This window comes from Scyliorhinus torazame, chromosome 13 (genome assembly GCF_047496885.1).
Source record: "Scyliorhinus torazame isolate Kashiwa2021f chromosome 13, sScyTor2.1, whole genome shotgun sequence".
In the NCBI taxonomy this organism is placed as follows: domain Eukaryota; kingdom Metazoa; phylum Chordata; class Chondrichthyes; order Carcharhiniformes; family Scyliorhinidae; genus Scyliorhinus; species Scyliorhinus torazame.
This window is the reverse complement of record NC_092719.1, coordinates 57,984,949-57,997,559: the sequence shown is the minus strand read 5'-3', so window position 1 is coordinate 57,997,559 and position 12,611 is coordinate 57,984,949. Positions and strand designations below refer to the sequence as shown.

Here is a 12,611-nt window from a genome sequence, read left to right as displayed (position 1 = left end):
TTCTACTCCGCGTCTCGCAGTCAGCACCCGGAACAGGTGCATGTGGAAAGCAGCTGGCTGCCTCCACTTCAGATGTGCATCCTGGGGACACACCTAAATGCAGCGGATAGCATGGAAGGCCAAGGACATCGAGGATCACTGACAGGGCATGGGGGGTCAGGTAGGGGATAAGGAGTGGTGTGTGCATGGGAGGGAAGGAGTTGGGTGTTGGGGGGTGGGGGGGAGCGGAGGATGGGGTGGCACCATCGGGAGAGTGGGTACAAATTGGATACAAAACCCTCACCACAACCAGTGGCTCATTGTTCAGCGATGCAGGCTGACCACCAATTCCATGCCCCATCCTCAAGACATGGGCTTGTGCCCCTCCCCCCACCCGACATGCCCTGCCCATGCCCATTCGGCCGCGGCTCACCGGACTGCACACCCTGCACCACAGACACCCGAACAGAACGTCGCCATACCCTGGCCAGGGACATTTTCCCGTGGCTGGGGCCCATCCCCTGGGTGTTCAGAGACTGGCTGCTGCATATGTATTGCGGCCTCCCACATTGTTCAAACACAGTGATCATGGATCAAGGTGTGATTGGGATGCTAGGCAGTGAGCCCCACATGCTACATGGCCTGTCCACCAATGGAGATCCACTTGGGATGTGTGAAATGCTCATTTAACCATGGTTGTCAATTCCCCATTCGCAATAGCCTCCAGCCGCACGGCCAGAGGCCTCCGCCGTCAGGGGGAGTTATGGGTGGTCAGTGGAACAGACAGGCAGAGACCAGGGTTGCCCCCGGAAAGGGATACACGATACAGGGGCTGGCATGGAGGACCCCAGCACGGTTGCCCCACCCCCAGCAGAGTTCCACTGCACCAGCCCTGATACTTCCCCCTTCCTCCCCCAGCCCTGATACCCCAGTCTCCCATGGCAGCCCACCCTAAATGGGGCTGCAACCCCTCAGCGAATGTGAGCGAATGTGGCTACCCCAAGTGATCCCGGAGCAGCCCTCCCGCCAGGTTCAAGTTTTTCAAAAGGAATATTAATCGGCACCAGCGTGACCACTTGCTGGGAGGCCTCTGGATCACGGCAGGCCGTTGGATATGGGGTGGCTCCGGTGAATTGTGTGGAAATAGAGATTGAGTGGTGATTATTGTTTTCTCGCCAGGCAACGGTGGGATCCCGATTTAGCCTATGGTAGCGTATCGCAAACGGTTTTGCGCCCGGCACTGTTCTTGTTTTTGGCCTCTCCCAATATTCACCAGTCTCACCACGCTCTCGCTCCAGTGAAATGAGGCCACTCAATTGCACCCAATGAAACCATTGTCATTTATTGAAAAAATCTATCTGGTTCACTAACACCCTTTAGGAAAGGAAATCTGCCATCCTTACCCGGTGTGGCCTACATGTGACTCCAGACCTATAACAATGGGGTTGACTCTTAAAAAATGCTTTCTGAAATAGTCTGCCAAGCTACTCAGCTCAAGGGCAATTAGAGATGAGCAATAAATGCTGGCCCTACCCACATTCCATGCATTTTCTTTTTAATTAGAGCTAAGAGCCATTCAGGGCTGACATTAGGGATGTGAACAAGCTTGAGGACTGTCTTTCTGACTTGTTTTACAATGTTTTTTTGTGGTGAATGATATCTGTATACATATGTACCCTTAATGCGTAGGCCCCTTTAAGACCGGGTTTGGAACCCTGGGAGACTCCGCCTCCGGCTCCGCCCCCAGGAAGCTGTATATATGGTTACGTTCAGCAGGTAGCGTGCAGTGAGCACACTTCTCGGCAGCTGTCTGGTTTTCTGGTTATTAAAGCCTTTGTATTATCGAACTCCTCTCCTGAGTCATAATTGAGGGTATCTCAATTTAATAACCAGACTACATCAAGATGGACAGCGGTCTAAAGCCGGAGAAGCTCAATTTGGACGCTCGGTCGCCGGAAGCCACTGACATTTTTAAATATTGACTCCGGTTCTTTGAGGCCTATCTGAATTCCTCAGAGACTGAAGTTGACGGACCTCGCAAGCTGAGCTTACTACATACCCGGGTGGGCCACCGACTATCCTCCGTGATCGAGAAAGCTACGACGTACGAAACGGCGGTCGAAATCCTACAGAAGCGCTTCGTAAAGCCAATAAATGAGGTACACGCCAGACATTTGCTCTCGACCTGCCGCCAGCGCTTCGGGGAAATGCTAGATGAATACTTGGAGAGACTCACCGCGCTCGCCAGGAATTGTGACCATAAAGAGGTGACGGCAGAAGTCCACATGAACTTACATATTCGTGATGCTTTCGTGTCCTTTATCCGATCCACGTACATCCAGCAGCGGCTCCTAGAAGACGGAGCGAAGGACCTCCAAGGCACGGTAACGCTCGCCTCGTCCCTGGAAGTGGCCCACCATAATCTCCGTATGTACTCCGCGGACCTTGCGAACCCCTCTCGATCCCCTCCAGACTCGGCCACGCTTCAGGCCTGCGCCGCGCGGCGACCCGCTCACACCGGGGGCCCCCCATGCTATTTCTGTGGGCAAGGCCAGTACTCACGCCAGCGTTGCCCGGCCTGCTCCGCTATCTGCGGCGAATGCGGAAAGAAGGGACACTTCGCAAAGGTCTGCCTGGCTGGGCCCAAAGGCCAGAAACAAAAGTCTCATCGGGCCCAGAAATCGAACTCCCGGGACCACAGGCCCTGCAACGCGGCCATGCGGCAGCCAGACACGCCTACTTCCGATGCATCATCGGCCTCGTGCGTGTCATGGGGGCGGCCATCTTCAAAACTCAAATCGTGCGACCGACGGCGGCGGCCATTTTTCGAGTCCGATTCAACTGAGGACTCTGACTGCCCGCAACTAGGAGCGATCACGCTCGATCAATCTCGGCCGAAGTACCTGCGAAACTCAATGATGCAGGTTCAAATCAACGGCCGCGACACCCCCTGCCTTTTTGACTCCGGGAGCACGGAGAGTTTTATCCACCCAGACACGGTAAGACGCAGCTCCCTGCGCACCTATCCCGTCTCCCAAACTGTCGCCCTCGCATCTGGGTCTCATTCAGTCCAAACGCTGGGTATTGTGTCGCGAACCTTGCTATCCAAGGCGCCAAATACGCCCGTTTTAAACTTTATTTCCCCCCTGCTGCTCGGTCTGGACTTTCAGTGCAGCCACCGAAGCCTGACCCTGAAGTTAGGCGGACCCCTGCCCCCGCTCACGGTATGTAGCCTGACGACACTCAAATTTGCACCACCCCCCTCTTCGCGAACCTCATCTCCGACTTTAAGCCCGTCGCCACCAGGAGTCGGCGGTTCTGTGCCCAAGACATGACTTTCATCAAGTCAGAGGTTCAGCGGCTACTAAAAGAAGGGGTCATAGAGGCTAGCAACAGCCCTTGGAGGGCACAAGTACTGGTAGTCTGCTCCGGGGAAAAACAACATATGGTGGTGGACTATAGCCAGACCATAAAACCGCTTTACGCAACTCGATTCGTACCCATCGACGAATTCTCCCGCTTCCCATTCGCTGTCCCCTGCCCCGATATGACCTCGGCCTCCGTAATCAAGGCACTGCACAGCATCTTCACCCTGTTTGGTTTCCCCGCTTATATCCACAGCGACCGGGGTACATCGTTCATGAGCGATGAGCTGCGTCAGTATCTGCTCAACAAGGGCATCGCCTCGAGCAGAACGACCAGCTATAACCCATGAGAAAACGGGCAGGTGGAGAGGGAGAACGCAACAGTTTGGAAGGCTGTTCTTCGAGCCCTACGGTCAAGAAGTCTCCCAATCGTCCGCTGGCAGGAGGTCCTACCCGATGCCCTACACTCCATTAGGTCGCTCCTCTGTACGGCCATGAACGAGACCCCTCACAACCGTTTGTTTGTCTTCCCCTGGAGGTCCACCTCTGGGGTCTCGCTTCCACATTGGCTGACGACTCCGGGACCAGTTCTACTCCGGAGGCACGTGAGAAGCCATCAGACAGATCCACTGGTCGAGAGGGTCCAATTATTACAAGCAAACCCTCAATACGCCTACGTCGAGCACACCAACAGCAGGCAGGACACCGTTTCCCTGCGAGACCTGGCACCCGCTGGCTCGCCCACCGACGGCCCTCCCTTCCACCGACGCTCCCCTCCCCGCACCGGCGGTCGACTCTGACAGCGCCCCCCCCCCCATAGCGCCCCCCCTCCACCCAGCCGGCGCTGGCACCAATTATCCTAGTCACCCTGGATACCCCCCCCCCCGCTCCAACGCGGGCAAAGGCTCAGACAGTCGTGCTCCCGGATATACCACCACCGAGGACGACCGTATCCGTCGCACCACCACTGGAGCTGAGAAGGTCGGCACGGGTAATCAGACCACCCAAAAGACTGAACTTGTAATTCCACTTCACCCCCGACGGACTATGCATTTTTTAAAAACGGGGTGAATGTGGTGAATGATATCTGCAGAGATATGTACCCTTAATGCGTAGGCCCCTTTAAGAACGGGTTTGGAACCCTGGGGGACTCCGCCTCCGGCTCCGCCCCCAGGAAGCTGTATATAAGGTTAAGTTCAGTAGGCAGCATGCAGTGAGCACACTTCTCGGCAGCTGTCTGGTTTTCTGGTTATTAAAGCCTTTGTATTATCAAACTCCTCTCCTGAGTCGTAATTAAGGGTATCTCATCTTTCAAACTCATAAAAAAAGGCCAGTGGCATTTAGCTTATTAGACACCCAAGTCTATGCTACGAAATTTGGCCTGTGGGGAAAATTAAATGTTTCGCTGCGCAGTTGGGATATATTTCTGAAATTGAAAGAATTTGACTGTAACTGACTGTGCTACATTAAGCCTGGGATTGATCGGTAATTGACATGGATTTCTAGAGTGGAGAACATTTTACTTGTTAATACCGGCATCTCTCGAACAGACATTTTTTTAAAATTACAATTTTAAAGGTTCATACATCTCCATAAGAAAATAAATAAATAAATATTTACCACTGCTGCTACCCAATGTTGCTTCCAACAAAGATCTGGGAATATACCTCGTCGAGTCGCTTTCAAGACCTGGTTCAGAAGAACATATTTGCACCAAATTAGGCTCAGACACACAAATGTGTTTTGCCACTTGCTGCTGTCACATCAGCGGAATAGCCATCGAAACCCCAAAGGAGCCCGATAAATATTTAATCAGCCCCTGCACATTTATGATGGCATACATGTGGCGTGCACCTGGCGAGGTTGACTTCTTCCATGACTTTGCAGTGAGTCGCTACCATTTTGCCCTTCGTGGGGACAGCTCACATGTGTCAGTTCTTTGATTGTGACCATGTGTCAGTCGGTCAAGCTGGACATGGGGGGCAGGCTAAACGGCTGGAGAGAGCTGAAGGACAAGCGGGGAAGGGTGGGAGGCTGCCTTGAGAAGAATGACAAACTTTGAAAGTTGTTCTGGGAAGGAAGACTCCTTCCGTGATGTAAATGTCTATGAGTCTAACTATGAGCGAATGGCTGTCCGGGTGCTCTTTAAATATAGCCCTGACCTTCAACCCCAGGAAGAAATGGTGGGAAAGTGATTAGAATGATAGGATTCAAGAAAATCAAAGCTTAACTTTAAAATTACTTTTTTGGGTTGGGGTGCTCCCTGTCACTGCATCTAGACAGGCAGGGAGAATCTCTAGGTCTGCCTGGAACATTACCCCCCTGGACCACCGCTTGCAGAGCTTGGGGTTTGCAAAGTCAGCAGTTATGCGTGTATTTCACTGGATAGATTTGGAGCATTATCCTTTTCTAGGGGTGAACAAAGTTCTGAGAAGCTATCGTTGGGTCACCACTTCAATCTCAAATTTTAATAAATTCTTTAGTAATGCGGTAACAGAATCAAGAAGGGTGTGGGATTAAGGAATGGATAGATATTTTGCACCTTGCTTGATTAATTCACACAGAACTATCCCTTACGAAAGTAAATAATGGCATCCCACAATCATGATGGGCTTAATCCCCATTTTTGTTGCAAACATTCAGGTATAGTTCACAAGTATTAAATGATTATTCATGCTAATTAACGGGTCCAAAAACTGATCTTTGATCAGCTGGGCTACCTCCCAAATGTTCCAGAAAAAATATAGACTGGTTATTAGTCACTTCCTCGGTGTACTTAAAAGGGGAAAAAATGAAAGAAGCACAGAGGGAAGGTAGCGACGTCTTATGTTTGAAACTTCCTCCAATGTGACAACCTTCTAAGACCCCTGTGCCCTCTAATTTGGGTCTGTTGGCCATTCCTGATTTCCATTGGCCCACCATAAGTTGTCTTCAGCTGCCCAGTCCCTCAGCTCTGGTAGCCCCTCCCGAAGTCTCTCCATGTATTTCTGTTTCTTTAATTTGCTCCCTAAAACCTACCACACTGGCCAAACCTTTGGTCACCTGTCCTAAGATCTCTTTCATGACTCAGTGTCAAATTCTGTTTGCTAATGCCCCGGTGAGGTGTTTTGGGAGTGTATTACTATATTAGAGACACGAATGCAAACTGCTGTGATTGCAGGCAGAAAGAAGTGAAAAACACTTTAATGCTCTTGGAGCAACTCAAGTATCGAACGTTTTTGGAGAAGATGAAAAAATTGAAAGCAAATGTGTTAAAGAAATTGCTATCCTTATCATTCTATCCAGGGTATTTAGGCAATGATCAGATATTTAATTATGACCACAAGATCTGCATATCTTTACTGGACCTGTTATCAGCACAAATCAAACTTGTGGTTGAGAATGGAGATAGTGGGAGAAAATGCCTTGGGTGTTATGCTTCAGGTAGATTGACCTCAAATTGAAATAAGTTATCAATCTGGCTCAACAAGGTGTGCTTCCCGTCATGGCTGTCATGCATTGCACTGAACCCGACAGTCTCATGCTCAGTTAAAGAAGAAGGATAGGTAGTCATTTGTTGGTAAGTTTTACTGCAAATGATGAAGATTACACTCCACCACACACTGATGGTAAACAAAAGTCGTAATTTAGCCCAAATTTGGTTGGTCAAAATTCCATTCCAATAAAGCAACTTTTTGAAAATGACACTCCTGGACCTTTCTCAGTGTGCCGAGTGAACTATTGAATTGGAGATGCAACTTTCTCAGAGGAAGCCAACGCTGAGGTAAATGTATTTTTATCTCCAAATAGCAACACCAATACACGGACCCCTCAGATTCAGCTAATAAGCTGTTTGATACTATCTAAAATAGTTTTGTTCTCATATGAACGACATATGAAATTAAAGTTGGAAGGTGTGTAAACAAATGGTAGGCTATTTTTAGTCTGAGGTATCAATGAGAAAGCTTGACCATAATGCTTCTGGATACTCTTTTATCAAAAAAACGAAGATGCTTCTTTGAATAATTTCATCACAAATTGTTAACAAGTTTGAATTTTTCAAGACACTTTTCTGATAGGGTAGTTCGACCATAAAAAAGAGTGAGGAAATAGATTATAAAATATTTCAGCCTTCTTGGATTCTGGAGTGGTTTACCACAGGGCGCGTTAAGGCAGATAACATTCACTACTTTAAAGAGAAACTGGATAAATATTTGAAGCAGAGATTATAGAATTATTGAGAGAACAGTTGGATTAATCTTGGATTCTTCTATCAAGGCATCAGCACACTCACAACAGGTTGAATGGCCTCCAACATGGTACTGACATACTGAGGTGTGAGCTTAACTCTCAAATTTATCTGAGATGAAAAGTATATTATACTGAAGGAAAGTTTATCCAGGGGAAATATTATCCATTCTTAAAAATACTCTGGTATTGAATTAATTACCCTGATGGCGGAACATATATAACTTCTGCAACCAATAGTTTCTTTCATGCAATTAAAAACTAAGAAGAACTTGTCCTTTTTATTCTCCACTGTGACTGTACTGTTTTTGCTTTCTTTCCCCTTCACCTGCAATGAAAGCCACTGGGATTCTGCACACTGTCGAAACAGGGGCTGCATTGATGGATCATTCATGTTAAACATCAATAAGCACCTACAGTTTATTGTGCAGCAGTTCATTACAAGGTCCCACCTTGAAGGAAACAAATTATTTTGCAGCATTTTAAATTCTAAAGTCCTGACTTTGATACCAGCAACTTTAAAGTGAGTAGGTCACTCCTGCCTCCAGCAGGAGGGTGAGACCCAACTGCAGATGTGGACCCAGAAAATCCGTAAACTTTCCAATTGGGAATGTGCAAATACTTCCAGTGGGCAGAGGTCCCAGTGATGCTGTCCCAATAATTTCAGGTGGTATCTCCTGTGAGGAGTCAGGGCAGCTAGTTATTGCGTCTGCTCCTTGTCATCTGACATCACAAAATGTGCTGGGGCTGGTGGAATGGGGATCACGCCTGAAATTCCTACTCTCCCTGCTTCTAATACCCCGAGTTTTTCATCTAAACCCATTGTCAAACTTAGTAAAGAATAACGTCTTTATGATATTATTTTATTTCATATCACAAAATACAAAATAACTATATACATAAATATAAAAACTCATATAAGTTATATTACTGCAAAATCATAGACACTCTATAGTGTTTGAAATGTACTTACCTGTGCACAAAGGCAGAGCCCAGAGGACAACTAATACAAGCTTTTCCATTGCATTAGTTTGGGACTTAGGCACTGTGGTCACCCAAGTGTAGAGTCTACAATAAAAGTCGATTTATATAGTGCTGCTCCTCAGGCTCATTTGAATAGAATAAGGAAGTTTAAAGCAATTATTTGCTGAGCATTTTTCCTTTGATGGTGAATTTAACTCTTTGGATTCTGAAACATCATTTTAGGCACTTAATTCTGCACAAGTACTTTTTAGTTTATTTTTTAAAAATCCAAACGCAATCAGTAACATGCACCTACAGCAACTCAATACAAACATGATTCAAACAGTTTGTAAATGTCCCCCCTTTTTCTCTCCTAAACTACCCGAACAGCTCTCCTTCCCACCCCAACCCGCACCCCCATCCCCCCACCTACCCTCTGGTGACAAATAGATCTCCAAATAAGGTTCGAAAAAATCTCCACCATGCATAAAACCCTCCTTACGATCCCCTAAGAATGAACTTAACCTTCTCCGGTCTGAAGAATTCATGCAAATCCCCTCCTCAAACCACACCAAGATCCCCGGCAGCACAGCAATCAGAAAGGAAAAGACCATGACATCAGGGTCTGGTTTAGCACAGTGGGCTAAACAGCTAGCTTGTAATGCAGAACAATGCCAGCAGCGCGGGTTCAATTCCCATATCGGTCTCCCCGAACAGGCGCCGGAATGTGGCGACTAGGGGCTTTTCACAGTAACATCATTGAAGCCTACTTGTGACAATAAGCGATTGTTATTGTTATTATCAGCCCCCTTCCCCTCCAGCAGCTCCGACAAATCCAAACCCCCCAAAATGGGCACCAAAGGGCACAGCGACATTCTCGCCCCCACTACCTCTGACAGGGTCTCGCAAACCGCTGCCCAGAAACTCCCCAACTTTGTGTATCCCCAGAATGTATGAATGTCGTTCGCTGTTCGACGTTGACAGCGACCCCTCCCCCCTGGTGATTCTCCGGGCCTCGATGGGCCGAGTGGCCAACATGTTTTGCCCAGTCCCACCAGCATGGATTACTCACCCCACACACGGTGGGACCTGCCATGCAGGGCAGCACGGTAGCATTGTGGATAGCACAATTGCTTCACAGCTCCAGGGTCCCAGGTTCGATTCCGGCTTGGGTCACTGTCTGTGCGGAGTCTGCACATCCTCCCCCTGTGTGCGTGGGTTTCCTCCGGGTGCTCCGGTTTCCTCCCACAGTCCAAAGATGTGCAGGTTAGGTGGATTGGCCGTGATAAATTGCCCTTAGTGTCCAAAATTGCCCTTAGTATTGGGTGGGGTTACTGGGTTATGGGGATAGAGTGGAGGTGTTGACCTTGGGTAGGGTGCTCTTTCCAAGAGCCGATGCAGAATCGATGGGCCGAATGGCCTCCTTCTGCACTGTAAATTCTATGATGTAAGTGTGCAAAGGCCATCCTGGGGGGGCCCACGGTGGCCTGGCCCGCAGAAGGGCCTATCGATCTGCGGGCGGGCTGGTTCCGTGGGGGCCTTCTTTCCTCCACGCCGGGCCCCTGTAGGCCTCTGCCATATTGCCCGGGGGCCGGAACAGAAAAGGGAACCCCTGTGCATGCGCGGAAATACACCGGCCGTTCTGCGCATGCGTGGAAGTACGCCGGCCGTTCTGCGCATACGCGAACTCGCGCCAGCCCTTCGGCGCCGGCTGGAGCTGCGGGAACCACTCCGGCATCAACCTCGCCCCCTAGAAAGGGGCGAATTCCTCACTTTCGGGGGTTGTTGACACCGGAGTGGTTGGCGCCAGTTTTCACGCCGACGTGGTGGCATAGCCCCATTATTGGAGAATCATGCCCATGGTGTTTCAAATGCTCATCTAAATGCTCCTTAAATGTTGTGAGGGTTCCACTTCTAACATCCTTTCAGGCAGTGAGTTCCAGATTCCCATCATCCTCTGGGTGAAAACGCTTTTCCTCCAATCCCCTCCAAATATTCTGCCCCTTACCGTAAATCTATGCCCCCCCCCCCCCCCCCCACCCCCGGTATTGACCCCTTAACAAAAGGAAAAGTTTCTTCCTATCTAGACTCTCGATGTCTTTAATAACTTTGTACATCGCAATCAGGTGCCCCCTCAGTCTTCTCTGCTCTATGGAGAGCAATCCCAGTCCAACCAGCCTCTCTTCATAGCTGAAATGCTCCAGCCGCCCGGCAACACCCTGGTGAATCTCCTCTGCACCCTTTGTTTTTTTAATTGCCATTTTCAAAGTTATGTACTTTTGCTGTTCGTTTTAATTTATTATACAAAGTAAAAAGGTTGTCAGTGTGTCCTCCCCCTCCCCCCAGGCCCCCCCCCCAGCCCCCTTTCCCTAACCCCTCTCACTCTCCCCCGCCCCCCCCCCCTCCCCACGCCCCCTGATGTCGTCCCTGGTCGATCCGGGGCTGTGCTCCCCTTTTTCCTTGTCGTCGTCCCCTTTTCTTTTCTCCCTCCATCAGCTACTGCCATGTTCTTTTTGTGGATGGGGGGGGGCGGGGGTTTGTTCCATGTTTTCAGTGTGGCCGCTACCACTAGGCTAGATGTGTATTTTGTCAAGGAGGGTGGAGGCCTCCTCCATCCGTACCCACTCCGAGTTGGGTTCATGCCACCCATCACCTCACACTTTCCGCGTTGCTGCCCAGTGGTAGTATTCTACGTTTGGCAGTGCCAGACCTCCCTTGATTTTCCTCCTTTGTAGTGTTGTTTTGGGGCCTCTTGGATTCTTGCCACCACCCCCCCCCCCCCCCCCCCCCCCCACACACACACACACACAAACGCCATAATTAAGTTATCTACATTTTGGAAGGGGCCTTGAGGATGAAGATCGGTATGGACCTAAACAGGAAGAGGAACCTTGGCAGCACGTTCGTCTGCACTCTCCCCGCTAGGGAGAGTGGGAGTGAGCCCCACCTCTGTAGGACCTTTTTGACTTCCTCCACCAGGCTGGTCAGGTTGCACTTATGGAGATGTGTCCAGTCTCTGGCTATTTGGATCCCTATGTATCGGAATCTTATTTGGGGCTATTTTAAACGGGAGCCCCTCCAACTCTGTCCCTCCCCCGTCTGGGTTCACTGGGAATGCCTCAATTTTACCAGGTGGAGTTTGTAGCCCGAGAAGGTTCCAAACTCTTTCAGGATCTGCATGATTGCCTTCAGTCATTCTTGTGGCTTTGGGACATACAGGAGTAGGTCATCCGCATAGAGTGAAACTCTGCTCTCTGTCTCCTCTTTGGATGCCTTTCCAGCTTTAAGGGTCCTGCAAGGCTTTCGCCAGGGGTTTGATTGCTAATGCAATCAGGAGCATGGACGATGGGCATCCCTGCCTTGTACCTCTTTGTAACTGGATGTATTCAGAGCTGGTGGTGTTAGTTTGAATGCTCACCTTGGGAGCGTTGTACAGGAGCCTCACCCAGGAGATGAATCCTGCACCTTGCCCAATCCATTCCAGTACCTCGAGGAGGTACTTCCATTCAACTCTGTCGAAGGGCTATTACTGCGTCCAGTTTGGTCCTCAACAACCATCTCTGGTACACAGTTCTCCAGCCTTTTAGCCAGAACTTTTGCTAGTATTTTCGCATCCACATTTAGCAGCAAAATGGGTCCGTAAGATCCACATTCCATTGTTTCTTTGTCTTTTTTGGGAATCAGTGAAATTGTGGCCTGCGCTAGTGTAGGAGGCAAAGTGCCCCTTTCCAGCGAGTCTGCGAACATGTCCCTTAGATGTGGGGCCAGGGCCAGCGCAAACCTTTTAAAGAAGTCCGCTGGGAACCCATTTGGTCCCAGCATCTTCCCCGCCTGCATGGAGCTGATGCTCTCCATGATTTTTCCCAGGTCATCTGGTGCTTCCAGCTCTCCCGCCTGACCTCCTCCACAACTGGTATAGACAATACTCCATATAGTCTATGCCTTGGCTAATAAAGGCAAGTATCCCATGTGCCTTTTTAACCACCTTACCTACCTGTTCTGTTGCCTTCAGGAACCTATGGACATTCACCCCAAGGTCCCTCTGGTCCTCTGTACTTCTTAGCATCCTAGTTTCAT

General features: G+C 49.4%; 1 protein-coding gene across 50 annotated transcripts in view; it reads right to left on the bottom strand.

Moving 5' to 3' along the window:
• LOC140388045 (mucin-5AC-like) overlaps positions 1 to 8,676 on the bottom strand; it is a 206,081-nt gene extending 197,405 nt beyond the window's left edge. For all 50 annotated transcript variants that reach the window (XM_072471585.1, XM_072471595.1, XM_072471594.1 and 47 more), the window contains exons 1-2: positions 8,545 to 8,676; positions 4,965 to 5,033 (exon numbers count right to left, since the gene is read on the bottom strand). In XM_072471585.1, coding sequence (XP_072327686.1) covers positions 4,965 to 5,033; positions 8,545 to 8,593 — 118 coding nt within the window. In that variant the 5' untranslated portion in view covers positions 8,594 to 8,676. The remainder of the gene's footprint in view (positions 1 to 4,964; positions 5,034 to 8,544) is intronic.
• Between the last annotated feature and the right edge of the window lie 3,935 nt (positions 8,677 to 12,611).